Genomic DNA, 19,072 nt, shown 5'->3' on the forward strand with positions numbered 1-19,072 from the left:
CGCGCCCGCCGCGGGGCCCCCCCGGCGCTGCGCGGCTCCGGCTCACCGAAATTGGCTCTGGCAGCAGCCGGTTCACGGCGGGGTCAGGCCGTCTGGAGCAGCCCCGGGCGCGCTGCGGCATCCAGCGGCAGCGCGGGGGTCCCCCGGACGCGCCGCCCGGCGCGGGATGCTCTGCCCGGGGCGTCCGGGATGCGCCGCTGCCGCCGCAAGCGGAGCCCCCGCGCGGGCCTCGTTGCGGAGCGCTCGGTGGGACCGAGCCAACGGGAGCCGGGGCAGGAACGGGCTCTGGGGAAGGGGGTCCCAACCGCGAGCAAAACCGCGGCTCATCCGCGCCCGGGGAGAGGGAGCCGGGCGGTGCCGGCGACGGGGCTCGGGGCTCCCGGGCGGCCAGAGGGGCCCGGGAAAGGCCGGCGGCCGGCGGGGCAGGTCGGCGCTGAACGGCGGCCAAGGCCCGCGGGCTGCCGAGCCCTGTTGACGCTCTGTTTCCATCGGCTCCATAACAACGGGGCGAGCCGGACCCCGGCGGCCCGGCTCCAGCTGCGCGCCGCTCCAGCTGCGCGCTGCTCCAGCGGCGGGGCCCGCCGGGCCCGGCTCCCGCAGCCCCGGCGCGGCGCCAGGCTCGGCGGGGAGGATTCCTCGCGGAGCTCTCCCGGCTCGCGGAGAGGGGGGATTTTTTCCAGCCCGCGCTCCCGCCCCTGTTTTTCTCGCCATGGCAACGCGCTCCCGGCGCCGCGTCGGCAGCATCTGCGGCCGGGCGAGGCCGCCGCGTTAATCCCCGCTGGCGGCCGCGGGGCCCCGACGGGGGCAGACGGGACGGGACGGGACGGGACGGACAGGACGAGGCGCCCACGGGGTCCCGGGGGACGCTGCGGCCGCTGCAGCCCCGAGGGCTGCGGGGAGATCCCGGTGCCGGTGTCGCCCCGACGGCCAGGGGGGCCCGGCGCTGCCTCGACGGCCGAAGCGCCGCGGGACAAGAGGGGGATCCCGGTGCCGCCCAGGACGGTGCCGGTGCCGCCCCGACGGCCGGGGGGCTCCAGTGCCGCCCCCACGGCCGAGGTGCCGCAGGAGCAGGGGGGGATCCCGGTGCCGCCCCGACGAGCGGGCGGGCGCGACTGCCGCCGCCGGTAGCGGAGCCGCGCGGGCGCCGATCCCGCCTCCCTCGGGGGGCGGTGCCGGTGCCGGTCCCGCCCCGCCGTGTGGTTCCGGGTCGGGCGGAAGATGGCGGCGCCCATGGAGCTGTTCTGCTGGGCCGGCGGTTGGGGGCTGCCGTCGGTGGATCCCGACTGCCTGGCCGTGCTGGTGAGCGCGGCGGCGGCAGCGGGGCCGGCCCGGCCCGTCCTCAGCCCCGCGCCGTGTCCCAGCGTGTCCCGTCCCGTCCCATCCCGCCCCGTCCCGGGCTGTCCCGCCCCGTCCCGCCCCGTCCAGCGCTCTCCTCTCTTGCAGACCTACGCGCGCTTCACCGGGGCGCCGCTCAAGGTTCACCGCCTCGCCAACCCCTGGAGGAGCCCGTCGGGTAAGGACCCGCGCCCGCCCGCCCCAGCTGCCCCCGACCTGCTCTAGAGGTGCTTGTCCCTTTGTAGGTCCCCTCCATCCTGTCATGGACACCTCCCTACTGTTGTATGCACCCCCCCGCACCTTCGTCCTGCCATACGTGCCCTCACCCTGGAGCGCGTCCTTGTGCCATGACAGATGCCGTTGTGCACATCGTCCCCCATCCTGGCACGGACCCCTTCTTCCCATTGCCCGCACCCCCGGATTGTCATAGACACCTTCGTCCCATTGCATGGGTCCCTCATTCTGTCGTGGACATCTTCATCCTATTGCATGTCCTTCTCACCCGGGGGTGCCCCCCTTGTCCCATCTCACCTGCATCCCAGGACACCTTGGTCCTGTCACACGCACCTTGGTCCCATTGGCCACCCTGCTCCCCTCACCGTTACCGCCCTGGGGGCTGTGACATCCCTCCTGGGCCAGGCCCACCGCGGCCACTGGCATGAGGGGCTGTGAGGGACCTCGTCCCCGCTCTCTCCGCAGGCAGCCTGCCCGCCCTGAAGACGCGAGACGAAGGCGTCATCTCCAAAGCCCAGCAGATCATCACCCACCTCAGGAAGCAGGTAGGGCTGGGCTGGGAGCCCTGCGGGGCCAGGAAGCCACCGCGGAGGGGAGGGGACCCCGGCGGTCCACAGGGCACCCCGGGGCTCCCTGCAGGCCCGCGGTCCTGGGGGTGCCGCCTCCAGAGAGATGCAGAGCCCACCTTCTCCGTGGGAAGCCGCAGGTCCCGCTCCATCTCCAGAGCTTCCCGGAGGCCGCAGACGGCTCTTCCGAGCTGCGGAGGCTCCAGGGGAAAGCGGCTGCGCCGGCGCCAGCTTTCCGCGGGAAAAGAGGAGCCCCGCGGGCGGCCGGGGCACAGCCGCTCCCTTGTGCGGCCGCCGGCCCGTGGCCAGCGCGCCTGCCCTCGGCTCCCCGGGGACCCGGGGCGGTCGCCACCTGGCTCCGGCGGCGGTTTTCCGAAGGCGCCGGGAGGCTGCGGTCGGCGCACAGGGCCGGGGTCTGTTCCCCATCGTGCCCCGTTGCCCTTCGCTCCGCAGAAGTATAACGCCGACTACGACCTCTCAGCTCAGCAGGGCGCCGACACGCTGGCCTTCGTGTCGCTGCTGGAGGAGAAGCTGCTGCCCGTGCTGGTGAGTCCCGCCGGCACCTCCTCGCTGTCCTCGGTGTCCCCGCCAGCCTCGTCACAGCTCGTCCCCTCTGCAGATCCACACGTTCTGGGTGGACGCCAAGAACTACGTGGAGCACACGCGGAAATGGTACGCGGAGACCATCCCCTTCCCACTCAACTTCTTCCTGCCCAACTGCATGCACAAGCGGCACCTGGAGCGGCTGCAGCTCCTCTGGGGCGACGGCTACATGGAGGACGAGGAGAAGCTGGAGAAGGAGGTGACAGCAGGCGCAGGAGGGGGGGGACACTGCGGGTCCTGGTCACCCCAGGAGTTGGAGGGACCGTGCGAGGCCAGAGCCCCAGGTGGGCTCCCAGACGGAGCTCTCTTGCCTAGGTCCTCCACAATCTTGTTGGCCACCACCACGGCCTTCAACCATGGGGAGGTGTCAGGGGCTCGGTGTAGGTGACAGCGCTGTCCCCTCCTTGTGCAGTTGTACCGCGATGCTCGCGAGTGCCTGACGCTCCTGTCCCAGCGCCTCGGCTCCCAGAAGTTCTTCTTTGGCGACTCGTATGTCACCCTGTCGGGGACGCGCTGGGGCCGGGGGGGCTGAGGGTGGAGGCCCACGGCCCACGGCCTCCGCCTCGCCGCCCAGGCCGGCCTCGCTGGACGCCCTCGTCTTCAGCCGCCTGGCGCCGCTGCTGAAGGCCAAGCTGCCCAACGGGAAGCTGCAGCAGCACCTCAAGTCCCTGCAGAACCTGTGCAACCACTGCGCCGCCATCCTCAGCCTCTACTTCCCCTGGGACGGAGGTGAGCGGCTGCCCCCCCGGCGGGGACCGGCCCCCCGGCCCCGCTCACGGCGCTCTGTCCCCGCCAGGCGACCCGCCGGCCGGTGTCCCCAGGACGGACGGTGGCGGTGGCGGCGACGCAGAAGACGACCCGCACAAGCGGCGCAACCAGGTGCTGTCGGTGCTGCTGGGGCTGGGGGCCATGGTGGTCTACGCGTTCCTCAGCGGCATCGTCTCGGTGCAGCGGGGCGCCCCGGGCCCCCCGGCGCGCCGGCCCGCGGCGCTGCCCGAGGACGACGACGACGACGACGACGAGTGAGGAAGGGCGGCGCCGCGGCCCCGCAGGCCCCCCGGGAGCCGCCGCCGCCACGTGCCAATAAACCCGGTTGCTTTGCACCGCGCTCGGCGCCTGCTGCGGCCGCCCGTCCCCTGCGCGTCCCCTCCCCGTCCCGTCGCCCCCGGGGAAGGGGTGGCCGCGCGCTGCGGTTTCCCGACCGCTTTTACGAGCTGCCGGGTGGAAAATGCGGTGTCTGGCCAGGGCGGCTGGCGCGCCGGGCGCGCACAGCGCTCGCTTGTTCGGCCGCGCTCCCGCCGACCCCCCTCCCCGCGGGCGCCCGCGGCGTCACGTCAGCCCGGAGGTATGCGCCCTCTCCCCCCCGCGCGAGGCGCGGGGCCCAGGCGTCCGGGGAGGCGGCGGAGGCGCAGGCGGGGCTGGAGAAAACCCGTTTATTTTAGGAAACGGCCCCACAAGCAGCGGCCGGCTCAGCCTGCGGCTCACGCGGGTCCCCCCGTGGCAGTGCTGGGGGGGGTTGTCCCCCGGCGTCCCCATCTGTCCCCCTTTACGCCCGCTGCTTCCACAGGTAGGTCTGGATGGAGTCTCCCGGCGCCAGCGCCTCGATGAAGCCAGCGCGGGGATCGGAGATGCCGAAGGGCACCGCGGCGGGGGACCTGCAGCAGGGACGGGATGGGGAAGGGGTGAGGGACACCGGGGTGGCATGGGGACCCCGCGGCGGCGGCAGGACCCCGCGGCGGTGGCACCCACCTGTTGAGGACCACGAGGACCACGGCGCCGTCGGGGCGCACGAAGGCCGCGTGCTCCAGGGCGCAGCCGCGGCAGCGCTTGCTCACGCTCAGCCCCACGCGCTGCGAGCCCTCGGGGATGAACTTGCTGCAGGGACACGCGGGATGTCACCCCCCCGCTGGCCCCAGCCGCCCCCCATCACCAGGGGACCCACCTGAAGTGCCCCATGTGGTAGAACATGGGCTGCTTGTAGAAGACGTCCTTGTCGCGGTCCACGATGACGGGGCTGTCCACGTAGTTCTTGCTCCAGTTGGGGCCGCCCTCCAGGTCCAGCGCCAGGTTCCAGTCGGTCCAGCCCGTCACGTAGTTGTTGAGGTTCTGCGGGGCCGGTGGCGGCGCTGAGCGTGGCCGGCGGCGCCGCGCCGCCCCGGCCCGCCGAGCCCTACCGTGAGGATGCTGTGGCTGTACTTGCTGCCGCGCTCCCAGCCGCCCAGCACCACCCGGGGCTCCCAGAAGTAGGAGCCCGTGGAGGCCTCGGTGGAGAGCAAGAAGTAGTCGGGGAAGAGGTGGTGGGTGATGGAGAGCGTGAGGTCGATGGGGGCCAAGAAGTCCAGGTACCAGTGGATGCCAATGCCGCTCACGTAGCTGGCGGCCACGGGGTCGCGGAGCACCTGGGCGAGGAGAAGGGGCGTCACGGGCCACCCCGGCGCCGGGCAGGGCCACCCGGGCCACCAGCACTCACCACCTGCGCCCAGTAGGGCAGCATGACGCGCTGGTCGTCCAGGATGATGAGGCGGACGCCGCGGTGGGAGCTGTTGGCCAACGCGGGGCCCAGGTCGCGGGCGATGAAGTCCCGCTGGTGCTCGGGAGAGAAGCCCAGGCACTGGAAGGGGTAGAAGACGATCTCGCCCGCCGTGGGCTCGTTGCCCGCCGTCACGGCCCAGAAGGTCACGTTGTGCTTGGCGTATTCATCCAAGAAGCTGGATGGGACAGGAGGATGAGGGATGCGGGGCCACCGGGCATGACCCCGTGCCCGGTGTCCCCCCTCGTGGCCGTCCCTCACCGGATGAAGTAGTTGGCCCAGGTGCGGTGGTACTTGTCGCCGGGGCTGCCCTTGAGCGTGCCGCGGCCCGTCATGGCCCCGTTGGTCTTCATCCACACCGGCGAGGTCCAGGGGCTGGCGTAGAGCGAGAGCGGCCGCGCGGCCACCGCCTGGGCCGCCCGCAGGATGGGGATCTGCGGAGAAGCCGCTGGCACCGGGCGCCGCGTGCGCCGCCGTCCCCCCGCGTCCCGCGGCCCCGCTCGCCTTCATCCGCGTGTCCTCCTCGCTCAGGTTGAAGCTCTTGAGCTCGAAGTCGCCCTCGGTGTCGGCGTAGGTGTAGAGTCGCACTGAGAAGTCTGTGCTGGCCATGGGCACCCGCACCAGGTTGTACTCGATGCCTGGGGAGGACGCAGGGTTGACGGGGCCGCTGCGGCAGGCGCCGGCACCCGTCCGTGTACCGGTCCCGGCTCCCACCTTCCTCGGAGAAGTAGGAGCGGAGCAGCTGCTCCTGGGCGCCCCGCGACAGCGAGAGGATGTTGATGGCGGCCGAGTCGGTGACGGAGCCGCCGAACCCCTTCACGGTCTGGTAGCGCCGCGCCGTGTCCAGGATGAGGTGGAAATCTGCAGGGGGGAACACGAGCGCCGTGGCGGCGGGGCCGCGGCGGCACCGGGACCCGCGCGGCGCTGCCCGGGCCGTACCTGGCACGCGGCCGTCGCGCTGGAAGCCGCCCTGGCTGCGCTCCAGCCGCTTCCCGGCCTTGGTGCTCTCGTACTTGACGTAGGCGCCCGGGGCCGGCAGCGCCGGCGGCTCCGGCGCGTCGCAGTACGTCGCGTTGCAGGCGCACACCGGGGAGCCGTGCCCGAAGTCGCGGGCGTCGCAGGGGCGGCCGCCTGCAGCAGGGGACACGGGGGCACCGTGGGGGCCCACAGGCCAATGGGGTTGTATTGAGGGGCTGGGGTGGGATGGGATGAGTTGGGGTGGGATGGAGGGACGTGGATGGGTTGGGATGGCACGATGGGGTGGGCGACCATGGCATGGGATGTGGTTGGGTGGATGGGACAGGGTAGGGTGGGGTAGATGGGAAAGGATGGAGTTGGATGAGATGGGATGTGATAGGATGGGGTGGATGTGGTTGGGTAGGAAGGAGGAGACTAAATGAATGGGGTGGGAAGGATGTGATGGAGGGGGTGGGATAGGATGGGATTGGCTGGGTTGGATGGATGGGGTGAGGTAGGATGGGTTGGATGGATCAGGCAGGATGGGGTAGGTAGGACGGGCTGGGGCCTCACCTGCTGCCGCCGGCACCGCCTGCAGCAGCAGGAGCCAGCCCAGCACGCCGGCACACCGGGATCGCATGGTGCCGTGGGAGCGCATGGCGCCGGAGCCGCGCGGGGCGCCGGGACGGGCCGCGGGAGCCAGGAACGGCGACGGTGCGGAGCAACGGGGGTGCCGCCCTGCGCGGGATGCGGCACATCAGCCCCGCGCCCTCCCGCCTGCCCTTCCCACCGCTCCGCCTGCACCTGCACCCGCAGCGCCGCGATTCCCGGCCCTCCCAGCGCTGCACCGGGATGGCCGATCCACCGGGATGGCCCCAATGGCGGCACCGGGGACCCTCGCGCAGCCGGGGCCCCGCGCGGAGGCTGCGACGCCGGCTCCTACCTGCGTGCGACGGCTCCGGCTCCGGCTCTGGGCGGTGGCGGCGGCGCTCGCCGAGCAGGAAAGTCGAGCGCGGGGCGGGGGCCGGCGCCGCCCGCGCACCCAGCGCCCCGGGGAGGCTTCGCCCGCGCCAATGGGCGGCCGCCGCGCGCCCGTGCGTCCCCAGCCCGCCCGTGCGTCCCGAGCCCACCCGCGGGGACGGGGGCGCAGACGGGACCCCCGCACCGCCCCCGGCCGGACGCCTCCACGCGGCACCACGGGACGTGCCTGTGCCACCCGTCCCCCGCTCCGGTTTGGGCCCATTGGGGATGAGCCACAGGCCCACACGTGGCCGCAGGGGTTGAGGCGGCTGCGTAGCCGTGTCCGGAGGAGCACGGAGTGGGAATCCCACTTGAACGCACTCCTGGCCCGGCGCAGGCTCCACCAACGCAGCTGCTGCGCCTCTCTCCATCCCACTCCTGCAAGCCGCAGTCCTGGCTTGCACAGCCCTGGAGCTGCTGGCACTGCTGAGGCTCCACAGCGCCCGGTGCCGCAGCCGCTCCGAAGGCTGCGCTCAGGCAGCGCCAGGCCGGGCTCCGCAGGAGCCGTGGCACGAGATGCCGGTCCCGAATAGCAAAGGAAAACTCGAGGACAGCGAAGCAGTGGGGCACAGGACGAGTGAATTCAGGGCTGGCGCTGCAGGTGCGAGCGCGCACGGAACGCGAACGGAGCATGCACGGAGCGTGCACAGAATGTGCACGGAGCATGCACAGAGCGCGCACGGAGCACGCATGGAGCACGCATGGAGCATGCACGGAGCGCGCACGGAGCACGCATGGAGCATGCACGGAGTGCGCCCCGGCCAGCAGCCTCACTGCCGCCGCCACAGGTAGGTCTGGATGGAGTGAGCGGGCGCCGCGGTGTCGATGAAGCCCACGGCCGGGTCCGAGATGGCGAAGGGAACGTCCCGGGGAGACCTGGGGGGCGAGAGGGGACTGGCGAGGCCGGGCCAGCCGAGGGTGCCCTGCGTGTCCCCTGCCATCCTGTGCACTCACACATCCATGCACCTCCAGACCTGTGCATCTCCTGCACTCCCTGCTTCTATATATTCTATACATCCCCTGGAACCATGCATCTCCTACCTATGCATCCCATGCATCACCCGGACTTATACATCCCATCCAACCCATGCACGCCCTGGATCTGTGCTTCCCCTCCGCCCCATGCATCCCATGCATCCCGCCTCCCCTGGACCCATGCACCCCTTGCAATTCCTGGCCCCATGGCTCCCATGCATCCTGTGCATCCCCCCTGCCCAGCCCTGTGCAACCCCCTGCTCGCCTGTTGAGGACCACGAGGATGGCGGTGCCGTCGGGACGCAGCAGGGCCACGTGCTCCAGGTGGCAGAGCAGGCACCGGCGGCTGCTGGCCAGCCCCACGCGCCGCGAGCCCTCGGGGATGAACTTGCTGCAAGGGGAGGTGCAGGCGCTGCAGGAGCTGGCGGCAGCGTCCCACGTTGGGGACACCTGGCACGAGCCCCCCGGCTCACCTGAAGTGCCCCATGTGGTAGAACATGGGCTGCTTGTAGAAGACGTCCTTGTCACGGTCCACGATGACGGGGCTGTCCACGTAGTTCTTGACCCAGTTGGGGCCGCCCTGCAGGTCCAGCGCCAGGTTCCAGTCGGTCCAGCCGGCCACAAAGTGGTTCAGGACCTGGCGGCGGAGCAGGCGGGGGGCTGAGCGGGGCGGGCGGGCGGCACCGCGCCGGGCCGGGCCGGGCCGCACCGTGAGGATGCTGTGGCTGTAGCTCTCGCCGCGCCGCCAGCAGCCCAGCGCCACGGGGAAGTGCACTTTGATGAAGCCGCTGCACGCCTCGGTGTAGAGCAGCGAGTGCCGCGGGAAGAGCCGGTGCGTGGCCTCGAGCGTGCAGCGCGCCGGCACCAGCGCGTCCATGTACCAGTGCACGCCGACACCGAGCACGTGCCGCGCGGCGCTGCTGTTGCCCAGGACCTGCCGGGAGCAGAGGGGGCCGCTGGCGCCGGCGCCGCTGCCGGCCCCGCGTGCGCCCTGGCCGCCGCTCACCACTTGGGCCCAGGCGGGCAGGTGGCTGCGCTGGTCGTCCAGGATGAGGATGCGCGTGGCGTGCGCGCTGCGCGCCAGCGCCGGGCCCAGGTCGCGCGCGATGAAGTCGCGCTGCTGCGCGGCCGTGAAGGCCACGGTGGGGAAGGGGCCGGGCGCCAGCAGCGCCCCCCGCGGCTCGTTCTGCGCCGTCACCGCCCAGAAGGTCACGTTGCGCTTGGCGTATTCGTCCAGGAACCTGGGCAGTGCGTGGGCATCAGCGGCGCCGCGCGGGCACCCCCGACCGCCGCGGGGTCCCCCGCGTCCCGTCCCGACCTGACAAAGTAGTTGGCCCAGGTCTTGTGGTGCTTGTCGCCCGCCTGGCCCTTGAGCGCGCCCTTGCCGCGCACGTCGCCGTTGCTCTTGAGCCAGCCGGGCGCCGTCCAGGGGCTGGCATAGAGCGACAGTGGCCGCTTGCTCAGGGCCAGGGCCCGCTGCACGAGCGGGATCTGGGGGGGACAGCCAGGGACACGCTCAGCACCAGCCCCACGGGCAGCGAAGCCACCACGGGACCCAGTGCCACCGCGGGGGCCTTCGGCCACGCTCACCTTCATCCTTGTGTCCTCCTCGGCCAGCTGGAAGTGCCGCAGCTCGTAGTCATTGGGGACGTCGGCGTAGCTGTAGGGGCGCTCGGAGAAGTCGCTGCAGCCCAAGGGCATCCGGAGCAGGGTGTACTCGATGCCTGCGGCGCGGCAGAGCCTGCAGCGGCGCGTCCGCCGCGGCGTCCCCGTCCCCGTGCCCGTCACCCACCTTCCTCCGAGAAGTAGGAGCGGAGCAGATGCTCCCGCGCCGGCGCCGACAGTGCCAGGATGTTGATGGCAGCGGCGTCGGACAGGGAGCCGCCGAAGCCCTTGATGCGCTGGTAGCGCTCGGAGGTGTTGAGCGTGAGCAGGAGCCCTGCGAGCGCCGGGCACCGTGAGCGCACGGGGCGCTGGGGACAGCGCGGGGACAGCGGGGCAGTACCTGGCGCGCGGGGCAGGCGGGGGGTGAAGCCGCCCTGGCTGCGCTCCAGCCGCTTCCCGGCCTTGCTGCTCTCGTACTTGACGTAGGCGCCGGGTGCCGGCAGCGCCGGCGGCTCCGGCGCGTCGCAGTACGTCGCGTTGCACACGCACACCATGGCGTCGCGCCCGAAGTACCTGGGGCTGCAGGGACAGGCACCTGTGGGTGACAAGGACACAGGTGGCAGGGACGTGGGTGGGCACCGGGCACGTGGGCCCGCGCGGTGGCCCCCCCGGCCCCACTCACCTGTGGCACCGAGGGCCGGCACCGGCAGCAGCAGCAGCAGCAGCAGCAGCAGCAGCATCCAGACCCGCATGGCGCTTCCGCGGTGGCACCGCCCCGGCTGCCCGTGCCCGTCACCGCCGCCTCCCGGCTGCCTTTAAGGGGTGCCCAGGCTCCTGCCGGCCGCCCCACGGCTCCTCCTCGCCTGCCCGCCTCCTCCCTCCGGGGCCACCGGGTCCTCGACGCCTTCATCCCCTCTGGATGACGCCCGGTGGCCCCGCGTGTCCCTTCCCCAGCTCCCGGTGCTGTGATCCCCGTGGGGGCGGCTGGGAGCGGAGCTTCTCGCTCAGCCGGATAAGTGAGACCCGGGGGCCAGGTGCCACCCAGCTTGGGACGTGCCACCAAATTCCACCCCCAGGATGGGTTTTTATCCCGGGATTTCGGAGAATGAGGAGTGCACAGGCGTGAGGCCACAGGGACGGTCTCACCCCTGGCCACTGCGTGGAGCCAGGGAAGAGCAGGAGGAGGAGACAGCAGGAGCGTGGCCGCTATCCCGGAGAAACGCTTCCCTCTTGCGGAGGGACGGACGGCAGCGGCCTCGGGGCGGAGGCCGGGAGGCTCCGGCGCTGCCGGCGATTGCAGCCCCGGTGCTGGGAATTGCCCCCGTTGCTGGGGATTGCGACGGCGGCTGCAATCGCCGCCCCACGGCCCCGGGCCAGCCGCCCCCTTCCTGGGCGCGCCGCGCTCGGCGCCCACTCGCACCCTGTGCCCTCTTGCTCAACTTGGCCCTGCTCCCAGAGGAGGTTCCGAGGTCAGGGCAAGCCCAGGAGGCACCGGGCTCCGCGATCAGCACGAGCGCTGCCAGCAGGTTCCCTGCTCACGTGCAGGGCTGGCTCCCAGCCTGGCTTGATCCTGCTGCGACACTCCTGCCACCAATGCATTTATCCCAGTGCAAAACGGGGAGGATATGGAGCAAAGTCTGCACCCACCGGCTGCACTGTGCATGTACCGAGAGCCTGGATGTGGCTCCGGCTCGGCCCGGCCCGGCAGCACCGCAGGAGGCCCCGGGACGCGTCGTTCCTGCTCCTCGAGGCAGATCCTGAGTGGCAGCCGACGCCGGTGCAGAGCGGCCCCGGCTTTTCTCCTGCCCACGCGGGACTTGGGTGCGGAGGCGGCCGGAGCAGCCGGGATCGGGAGCTTCCCGGGAAGAGCCCCGCTGCAGTGGGAAGGGGGATGCTCGGACCCTGGGATGCTCAGGCACAGAGCCGGGGTGGGTTTCGCTTACAGCCGCGGATGGAGTCGGAAGCAGCGTTTAATATTGGCGCAGCAGAAATGTTCACAGCTTGCGGGCGCCGCGGGTGCAGGCCGTCCCTGGCGGCCCCGGCACCTTCCCGGCGCAGCAGAGTCCATCCGGGTTGCGCGCGGTGCCGGCTGCGCCGCCGGCTCCTCCGCGGCGCCCGCCGGAGCTCCCAGTCCTATCCCGGCCTCCGCGGAGCCCTCACTGCCGGCGCCACAGGTAGGTCTGGATGGAGTTGGCCGGCACCACGGTGCGGATGAGGCCGGCGGTGTCGGCCAGCGCGAAGCTCACGTCCTGCAGGCTCCTGCGCAGCGATGGGGCCGCGTCAGCGGCACCTGCAGCCCCGCTGGGATCTCGCAGCAGAGCCCGGGGGAGCCCTCGTCCCCGCTTGGCCACCAGCACCGCAGGGAAGTCCATGCGATGTCCCTTCTTGCTCCCATCTCTCCTATCGTGGCCACTCGACATCCCCATGGTCGTCCCCGCGCCTCGCCACGTCTCACCTGTTGAGGACCACGACGACGGCGGCGCCGTCGGGGCGCACGAAGGCCACGCGCTCCAGGTCGCAGCCCTTGGGCTCCGTGGAGGCGACGAGCCCCACGCGCCGCGAGCCCTCGGGGATGAACTTGCTGCAAGGGGAGGAGCAGGAGCTGGCGGCAGCGTCCCACGTTGGGGACACCCAGCACGAGCCCCCCGGCCCACCTGAAGTGCCCCATGTGGTAGAACATGGGCTGCTTGTAGAAGATGCCCTCGTCGCGGTCCACGATGACGGGGCTGTCCACGTAGTTCTTGACCCAGTTGGGGCCGCCCTCCAGGTCCAGCGCCAGGTTCCAGTCGGTCCAGCCGGCCACAAAGTGGTTCAGGTTCTGCGAGGGGACAGCACAGACGTCCGCCCAGATGCCAGGGTGATGGAGGAAGGCCGCGCAGGCTCCCTGGCCCGTGGGCTCACCGTGAGGATGCTGTGGCTGTACTGATTGCCCCGCTCCCAGGAGCCCAGCACCACATCGGGCTCCCAGAAGTGGGAGCCGATGCACGCCTCCGTGGCCAGGATGAAGTAGTCGGGGAAGAGCTCGTGCGTGGGCACCACCGTGTCCTGGATGGGCCCGATGAAGTCCAGGTACCAGTGGATGCCGATGCCGTGCACGTAGCGAGCCGCCTGCTCGTCCTCCAGCACCTGCGCGGCGCGAGGGTCGGACACCAGGCACGCGCCTACGTCCCCCCCGGCGTCATCGCCCCCTCACCACTTTGGCCCAGTGCGGCAGATGCAGCCGGTTGTCGTCCAGGATGATGAGGCGGATGTCGCGGTGGGAGCTGTTGGCCAACGCGGGGCCCAGGTCGCGGGCGATGAAGTCCCGCTGCTGCTCGGCCGTGAAGCCCAGGCACTGGAAGGGGTAGTTGTTGATGAGCCCAGCCGAGGGCTCGTTCTCCGCTGTCACGGCCCAGAAGGTCACGTTGTGCTTGGCGTATTCATCCAGAAACCTGCGAGCAGGAGGAGGGAGTCCTGAGCGCCTCCGGACCCACCTGGCTGCTCCATGCTTGGCCACGGGCACCCGGCACCACCGCAGAGCCCTGGGATGCACCGTCCCCCCAGCCACTCCTCACCGAACAAAGTAGTTGGCCCAGGTCTTGTGGTACTTGTCCCCCGCCTGCCCCTTGAGCGTGCCCTTGCCCACGAAGGACTCACTGGTCTTCATCCAAGTCGGGGAGCTCCAGGGGCTGGCGTAGAGCGACAGAGGCCGCTTGGCCATGGCCATGGCTCGGCGCAGGATGGGGATCTGGGTGAGAGAGGGGCGGGAGCAGCCGTGGGGCTGAGCCCCTGCGGTCCCCCCGCTGCCGTCCCCCACCCCATCGCCTCCGCCGCTCGCCTTGAGCTTCGTGTCCTCGTCCCGCAGGCTGAAGTGGGCCAGCTCGTAGTCGAAGGGCACGTCGTCGTAGGTGTAGGCGTGCAGGGAGAAGTCGCAGCTGGCCATGGGGACGCGGATGAGGTTGTACTCCAGCCCTGCCGGGCACACGGGAGGCACCGGGGAGGCTCCGCACCCCGGCGGTGCCCGGGCAGCCCGGCCCGGCCCCCCGCGGCGCCCGGCACCCACCTTCCTCGGAGAAGTAGGAGCGGAGCAGATGCTCCTGCGCCCGCTCGGGCAGCGAGAGGATGTTGATGGCGGCCGCGTCGGTGACGGAGCCACCAAAGCCCTTCACCGTCTGATACTGCTGTGTTGGGTCCAGCGTGAGCACCAGCTCTGGGGGGGACAGGCAGCGTCAAGGAGGGACACGGGAGGGGACAGCGCGGGGACAGCGGGGCAGTACCTGGCGCGCGGGGCAGGCGGGGGGTGAAGCCGCCCTGGCTGCGCTCCAGCCGCTTCCCGGCCTTGCTGCTCTCGTACTTGACGTAGGCGCCGGGTGCCGGCAGCGCCAGCGGCTCCGGCGCGTCGCAGTACGTCACGTTGCACACGCACACCATGGCGTCGCGCCCAAAGAACTTGGGGCTGCAGGGACGGGCGCCGGGGGACGGCGGCGACGCCGGGGGGACGCGGGCGGCCGCTGGCCACGGATGGCCCCGTGGCAGCGCCCTCGGCCCGGCCTTGCGCTCACCTGCAGCGCCGAGGGCCGGCAGCAGCAGCAGCAGCATCAGCAGCATCTTCACCTTCATCTTCACCTTCATCTTCATCTTCATGCAGCTCGGGTCGCCCGCGACCCGCGCAGTGCAGCCCCAGCGACTCCGATCGAGGCACTTCCCGCTTCCGTCCCCGTCGCTGTCGCCGCCGTCGCCGCCGTCGCGGCCGCTGTCGCCGCTTTTAAGGCCCCGCGCGGCCTCCCCTCCCACGGTGGCCCCCGGGCACCGCCCCCGCCGGGGCCCCACGGCGCCGGGGCCGGTAGCTGGTGTCACCGCGCGGGTGTCGCCGCGTCGCGCCCCGCCGCCGCCGCCGGCGCTTCCCGGGCAGCGGCAGCGGGAGGGACCCGCGCGTCCGGGAGGGGCCCAGGCGTCCGGCACCGGTCCGCCCCGTCGCTTCACGTGACCTCTCAGCTGATCCGCGCTGCGGGGCCCCACGGGGCCCGCGTCGCCGCCGGCCCGGCCCGCCCCGCTCCACCCCCGGCCCGCCCCGGTGCCCGCCCCGGTCGCAGCCCCGACGGCGCGGCGGGCAGGCTTACACCTTTATTTGGTTCTCTAGCGAGTGTCGGAGCAGCGGAGGCGCCCGCCACCGGGTCCCGGTGCGGCCCGACGGCGCCGTGACGGCGCCCCATCCCGGAGGGGTTGCATAGCGAGGGGGGAGACGGGGACCGTGCCCGACGGGGCGGGCGGCCCGGCGGGGACCAGCCCCGCGGCGCGGTCAGGGCGCGCTGTCCTTGGCGCCGCCGCCGAGGCTGCGCGGACGGCCGTGCTCCAGGCGCCGCGCGGACAGGAGGCGGCGCAGGGACGACGAGGAGCTCAGGTCGCCGCAGCTCTGCAGGTGGATGCCCTCGGCGCCCGGCCGCCCGCTCCGCGGCACCTGCAAGGGGAGGATGGAGCTGCCCCATCTCGACATCGCGAGCCGGGTCGGGGCCCTCCCCGAAGGCAGGAAAAGGGTCATTACGGTGCCCGGCCCGAGCCCTTCCCGCACACGGCAACATGAGTCACAGCGAAGGCGAAGCCGTTGCGACAGGGCGGCTTTCCCCATCCCGGTGGAAGCGTCAGCTCCAGGATCTTGCAGGGAGGATCCCGGCATCCACCTCCAGTGCCCGAGCCGTGACCGTGGCCAGTGCAGCACGGAGGTGCCGCGGGGAACACGGGGACGGAGGGGACGCTCTGGGAAGGGGGAACCCACCTGCTTGTGCGCGGGCGCCTCGAGGCGCTTGGGCCGCTGCAGGAACCTGGCTACGAGCCCGCGGGTGCCGCGGCAGCCCTTGAGGTCGCCCAGGGAGCGGGCTGCCGTCTTGGAGAGCCGCAGCGGCGCCGCCTTCCCGCCCGCCGCTTCCTTGCTCTTCCCGGCCGAGCCGGCCCGCAGGAGCTGCGGTGGCCGCCGGAGCAGCCAGCTCTCCGAGCACGGCCCTGTGGGAGCCGCCCCGTGGGACACCGGGCACCGCGGCAAGCCCGGCACCGTGCTAGCCCCGACGGGCTCCTCCTGACCTGTGTCTGTGGAGGAGTCGGACACGGTGTCCTCCAGTGCTTTGGTATAAAGAACTTCCCTGAAATCTGCCCGGGAAAAGGCCGGCTCAGGCGGCGGCACCTCCGCGTGGCACCGCTCGAATGCTGCGGATGCACCGATGCCGCTAAACCCACCGGCATCCCTGTCCGCCGCCGCCGCCAGCGCGCCGGGATCGCTGTGCCAGCGGGCGAGCGGCCGCCAGCCCGGGGACGAGGGGCACGAGGAGTCGCTGCTGCGGCGCGGGCGGGCGCCGGGGCGGCCGCGCGGCGCCTTGAGCCGCACCTCGGGGAAGCAGGGCCCGGCGGCGCGCGCCAGCCCCTCCAGCCGGTTGCAGCTGTGGGCGCCGGGCGCCGGGGCTGCCGGGGGGCGCCCGTCGCCGCCGGGCTCGGCCGTGGAGCAGGAGTAGGAGCGCTCGCCGCGCGCCCGCGCCGCCGGCGCCTCCTCGAAGGGGCCGCGCGCGGCCAGCGGGGGGCTGCGCGGGTGGTGGCTGCAGCGCACGCAGTCCACGCTCAGGCAGTAGTCGGCCCGGCTGCGCTGGATGGAGCGGTACAGCACGTAGTCCAGCGCGCCCGGCGGCTCCAGCAGGCACGAGTCCTCCGAGGGGCTGCTGTCGCCCGGGCCCAGGGAGCCGCTGTCGCGCAGGGCGGCCGCCCGCCACGCGGCCGACGGCTGCAGCTCGAACAGCGTGGCCTGCGGGGCGCCGCGGGGACGGTGACGGCGCAGGGGGGACGGCGGCGCTGTCACCGCTCGCCCCGGCAGGCGTCCCCGCTGCGTCCTACCTGGCTGTCACCCCGCAGCCCCATGACGGTCTCGTAGGACGGGGGGAAGTCGCTGGGGTAGAGCAGCCCGGGGCTGTCCATGGAGCCGTCGTAGGTGATGCTGCAAGCGGGGACGGCAGCGTCAGGGCCCGCAGCGGCGGCGCCGTCCCCCTGCCGGCCCGGCCGGTACCTCTGCGCGTCGGTCTCGGAGCTGCACGTGTACTCGGGCGGGTAGTAGGGCGGCGGCGGCACGGGCGGCACGAACTCGTCGGGCTCCTCGGCGGGCAGCGGCGCGCCGGGCGGCCAGGCGCACTCGGACGAGCCCGAGCGCTGCGGCAGCGGCTGCGGGACGCGGCGAGCTCAGCAGCGGCCCCGCGCGCCGCGTCCCCCCCGCCGCCCCCGCGGGCGCCGTCCCCCACCCCGTGGGCGCCGCGCGGGGCGAAGACGTGCAGGCAGCAGACGGCGGCGGAGAGCGCGCAGGCCACGCTGGAGCAGACGGTCAAGCCGCAGACGCTGAACAGCAGGTCCTGGGGAGCGGAGCCGTGAGCGGCGCCGGGCGGACGCGGGGACGCGGCGGGGGGACGCGGCGCCCACCTTGAGCGCCGCGCGGAGGCCGCGGCAGTCGGGCTGCGCGAACAGGGCCAGCGTCTCGCTCTGGCCGCCGCAGGAGGCGGCCGCGGGCCGGGCCCGGCAGCACACGCAGGCGTCGTGCTCCTGCGGGCGAGCGGCGGCGTCGGCGGCGCCCGCGGGGACCCCCCCGGTGCCGCCGTCCCCTGCGCTCACCCTCTCGCAGGCCTCCAGCGACGCCACGAGCCGGGCGCTGCGGCACGACAGGACGGCGCCCGCCAGGCTCAGCGCGACGCCCAGCGCCGACAGCAGCGCGAAGAAGGCGACCTGGGCCAGGCGGGAGGGCGGCCGCCAGCTCGGCAGGGCCGGGAGCCCCCGGGCCGCGCGGCGCCGCCCGCCGCCCCCCGCGTACGTACCACGAGCGTGAAGGGCCGCTTGCACGAGACGATGCCCACGATGCCCGAGAGCGCCAGCTGCGGGGACGGACGCGGGAACGGCTGGAGCTGCCGCCCGCCCGGTGCGCGGGACCGGGGACCCCCGCGGCGCCGCTGCCCGCCCGGTGCCCGGGCCCCGACGGCGCCAGCGCGCGGGAAACTGCTGATTCAGGGGCCGCGGGCCCCGCGCCCGGCGGCTCCCCCGGGGCCGCCCCCGCCCTGCGCGCGCCCCCCTCCCGCCGCCGCGGAGCCCCCCCCGGCCCCGCTCACCGAGAAGCCGGCCCAGGACGGGCACGAGCGGCGGATGGTGGCGGCGGGCGTCGCGGCGGCGGCCACCAGGCTGAAGGTGACCACGAGGACGCCCAGGGCGGCTTGCGCGAAGCCGAGCGCCAGCAGCAGCCGCCGCCGGTCGCCCCGGCGGCGCGGGCGGCTGAGGGCGCCGGCCGGGGGGGGCATCGCGCCGCCGCCCCCGGCCCCGCTCCCCGCGGGGACCTCAGCCCGCCGAGGCGGGAGGCGGCGGCGGCAGCGGAGCCCGCAGCGCCCCGGCCATCCCCGCCGGCGGCACCGGGGCGGCGCGGGGAGGAGGCGAGAGCGGCCGCTCCGCGGGAGCCGCCGGCATCGCCCGCCGGCGCCCGCCGCCCCTCACCGGCGCCTCGCGCCGCATCGCGCCCCCCCGCCGCGGGGGAGCCCAGCGGGAGGCGGCGGCGGCTGCGGCAGCGCAGGGCAGGGCCGGGGGGGGGACCGGGGGGGCCGGGCCGCCCGCAGCCCCGCGGGAGCCGCGGGCCGCGCCCGCCCCTGCGCGGCACGACGGGAGCTGTAGTCCGGCCGGCACCGGAACCGGCACCGGCATCCGCGAACCGGCACCGACCCCTTCCCCGGCACCGACATCCCCAAACTGGCACCGACATCCCCGAACCGGCACCGACCCCTTCCCCAGCACCGACATCCCCACTGGAACCGACACCGACCTCCCTACACCAGCACCACAACCGGCATCAACAACCCCCAACCGCCACCAACCCTCTGCACCGGCACCAACATCCCCGAACCGACACCAACTCCCCCCCACCGGCAACGAGTTCCCCACACCAGCACCGACCCATGAACCGGCACCAATGTCCCCACTGGAACCGACACCGACCTCCCTACACCAGCACCGGAACCGGCATCAACAACCCCCAACCAGCACCGACCCTCTGCACCGGCACCGACATCCCCGAACCTGCCCCAAGCCCCGCACCAGAACCGGCACCAACATCCCTGAACCGGCACCAACTTCCACACCAGAACCGGCACCAACATCCCTGAACCGGCACCAACCTCCGCACCAGCACTGGAACCAGCACCGACCCCCCCATGCCAGCACCAACCCCCGGCGCCGGCACCGCCATCCCCACCGGAACCAGCACCAACCG

General features: G+C 73.1%; 5 protein-coding genes across 7 annotated transcripts; 1 reads left to right on the plus strand and 4 right to left on the minus strand.

Annotated features, from left to right (window-relative positions):
• Positions 1-1,174: 1,174 nt before the first annotated feature.
• Positions 1,175-3,796, plus strand: MTX1 (metaxin 1). Of its 3 annotated transcripts, none has more exons than XM_088535560.1 (8): positions 1,175-1,299; positions 1,444-1,513; positions 2,035-2,114; positions 2,589-2,681; positions 2,755-2,937; positions 3,151-3,227; positions 3,313-3,467; positions 3,535-3,796. In XM_088535560.1, the coding sequence occupies exons 1-8, from the start codon at positions 1,219-1,221 to the stop codon at positions 3,762-3,764; spliced, it is 969 nt and encodes a 322-aa protein (XP_088391686.1). In that variant the 5' UTR covers positions 1,175-1,218; the 3' UTR covers positions 3,765-3,796. The 3 variants fall into 3 exon arrangements, with proteins under 3 accessions (XP_088391686.1, XP_088391687.1, XP_088391688.1); XM_088535561.1 differs by having other exon boundaries at positions 2,622-2,681; XM_088535562.1 differs by having other exon boundaries at positions 2,625-2,681.
• A 470-nt stretch (positions 3,797-4,266) lies between these two features.
• On the minus strand, positions 4,267-6,883 carry LOC148592177 (lysosomal acid glucosylceramidase-like). Its single transcript, XM_088535435.1, has 10 exons — positions 6,855-6,883; positions 6,208-6,461; positions 5,983-6,129; positions 5,773-5,906; positions 5,530-5,702; positions 5,209-5,446; positions 4,913-5,137; positions 4,681-4,844; positions 4,488-4,613; positions 4,267-4,393 (listed from the first exon to the last, which is right to left on the minus strand). The coding sequence occupies exons 1-10, from the start codon at positions 6,881-6,883 to the stop codon at positions 4,285-4,287; spliced, it is 1,599 nt and encodes a 532-aa protein (XP_088391561.1). The 3' UTR covers positions 4,267-4,284.
• Positions 6,884-8,015: 1,132 nt separating this feature from the next.
• On the minus strand, positions 8,016-10,577 carry GBA1 (glucosylceramidase beta 1). Its single transcript, XM_088535553.1, has 10 exons — positions 10,508-10,577; positions 10,226-10,420; positions 10,013-10,159; positions 9,811-9,944; positions 9,539-9,711; positions 9,227-9,461; positions 8,930-9,154; positions 8,694-8,857; positions 8,486-8,611; positions 8,016-8,121 (listed from the first exon to the last, which is right to left on the minus strand). Exons 1-10 carry the CDS (start codon positions 10,575-10,577, stop codon positions 8,016-8,018), a joined length of 1,575 nt encoding a protein of 524 aa, XP_088391679.1.
• Positions 10,578-11,972: 1,395 nt separating this feature from the next.
• Positions 11,973-15,017, minus strand: LOC104571868 (lysosomal acid glucosylceramidase). The gene is made up of 10 exons (XM_088535436.1): positions 14,887-15,017; positions 14,082-14,704; positions 13,868-14,014; positions 13,643-13,776; positions 13,380-13,552; positions 13,019-13,256; positions 12,727-12,951; positions 12,480-12,643; positions 12,281-12,406; positions 11,973-12,084 (listed from the first exon to the last, which is right to left on the minus strand). The coding sequence occupies exons 1-10, from the start codon at positions 15,015-15,017 to the stop codon at positions 11,982-11,984; spliced, it is 2,064 nt and encodes a 687-aa protein (XP_088391562.1). The 3' UTR covers positions 11,973-11,981.
• Positions 15,018-15,103: 86 nt separating this feature from the next.
• On the minus strand, positions 15,104-18,113 carry ENTREP3 (endosomal transmembrane epsin interactor 3). Its single transcript, XM_088535437.1, has 11 exons — positions 17,928-18,113; positions 17,640-17,696; positions 17,440-17,550; positions 17,251-17,370; positions 17,076-17,183; positions 16,847-16,998; positions 16,678-16,777; positions 16,033-16,588; positions 15,880-15,945; positions 15,578-15,801; positions 15,104-15,262 (listed from the first exon to the last, which is right to left on the minus strand). The coding sequence occupies exons 1-11, from the start codon at positions 18,111-18,113 to the stop codon at positions 15,104-15,106; spliced, it is 1,839 nt and encodes a 612-aa protein (XP_088391563.1).
• Positions 18,114-19,072: the final 959 nt, after the last annotated feature.

The sequence above is a fragment of the Tinamus guttatus genome, unplaced genomic scaffold (genome assembly GCF_059628265.1).
Source record: "Tinamus guttatus ecotype Peru unplaced genomic scaffold, ASM5962826v1 Tinamus_guttatus_pri_ptg000629l, whole genome shotgun sequence".
Taxonomy (NCBI): domain Eukaryota; kingdom Metazoa; phylum Chordata; class Aves; order Tinamiformes; family Tinamidae; genus Tinamus; species Tinamus guttatus.

Coding starts and splice junctions, on each gene's coding strand:
- MTX1 (XM_088535560.1), top strand. CDS start 1,219: ATGGCGGCGCCCATGGAGCTGTTCTGCTGGGCCGGCGGTTGGGGGCTG. Junction 1,300..1,443: donor CCGACTGCCTGGCCGTGCTG/GTGAGCGCGGCG, acceptor CCTCTCTTGCAG/ACCTACGCGCGCTTCACCGG. Junction 2,682..2,754: donor AGAAGCTGCTGCCCGTGCTG/GTGAGTCCCGCC, acceptor TCCCCTCTGCAG/ATCCACACGTTCTGGGTGGA.
- LOC148592177 (XM_088535435.1), bottom strand. CDS start 6,883: ATGCGCTCCCACGGCACCATGCGATCCCG. Junction 6,130..6,207: donor GCGCGACGGCCGCGTGCCAG/GTACGGCCCGGG, acceptor TCCCCCCTGCAG/ATTTCCACCTCATCCTGGAC. Junction 4,614..4,680: donor TACCACATGGGGCACTTCAG/GTGGGTCCCCTG, acceptor GTGTCCCTGCAG/CAAGTTCATCCCCGAGGGCT.
- GBA1 (XM_088535553.1), bottom strand. CDS start 10,577: ATGCGGGTCTGGATGCTGCTGCTGCTGCTGCTGCTGCTGCTGCTGCCG. Junction 9,462..9,538: donor TGGGCCAACTACTTTGTCAG/GTCGGGACGGGA, acceptor CGCACTGCCCAG/GTTCCTGGACGAATACGCCA. Junction 8,858..8,929: donor ACAGCCACAGCATCCTCACG/GTGCGGCCCGGC, acceptor CTCCGCCGCCAG/GTCCTGAACCACTTTGTGGC.
- LOC104571868 (XM_088535436.1), bottom strand. CDS start 15,017: ATGGGGCGCCGTCACGGCGCCGTCGGGCCGCACCGGGACCCGGTGGCG. Junction 13,553..13,642: donor ACGAGGACACGAAGCTCAAG/GCGAGCGGCGGA, acceptor TCTCTCACCCAG/ATCCCCATCCTGCGCCGAGC. Junction 12,407..12,479: donor TACCACATGGGGCACTTCAG/GTGGGCCGGGGG, acceptor CTCCCCTTGCAG/CAAGTTCATCCCCGAGGGCT.
- ENTREP3 (XM_088535437.1), bottom strand. CDS start 18,113: ATGCCCCCCCCGGCCGGCGCCCTCAGCCGCCCGCGCCGCCGGGGCGAC. Junction 15,946..16,032: donor GGCGGCGGACAGGGATGCCG/GTGGGTTTAGCG, acceptor TTTCCCGGGCAG/ATTTCAGGGAAGTTCTTTAT. Junction 15,263..15,577: donor AGGCGCCCGCGCACAAGCAG/GTGGGTTCCCCC, acceptor CTCCCCTTGCAG/GTGCCGCGGAGCGGGCGGCC.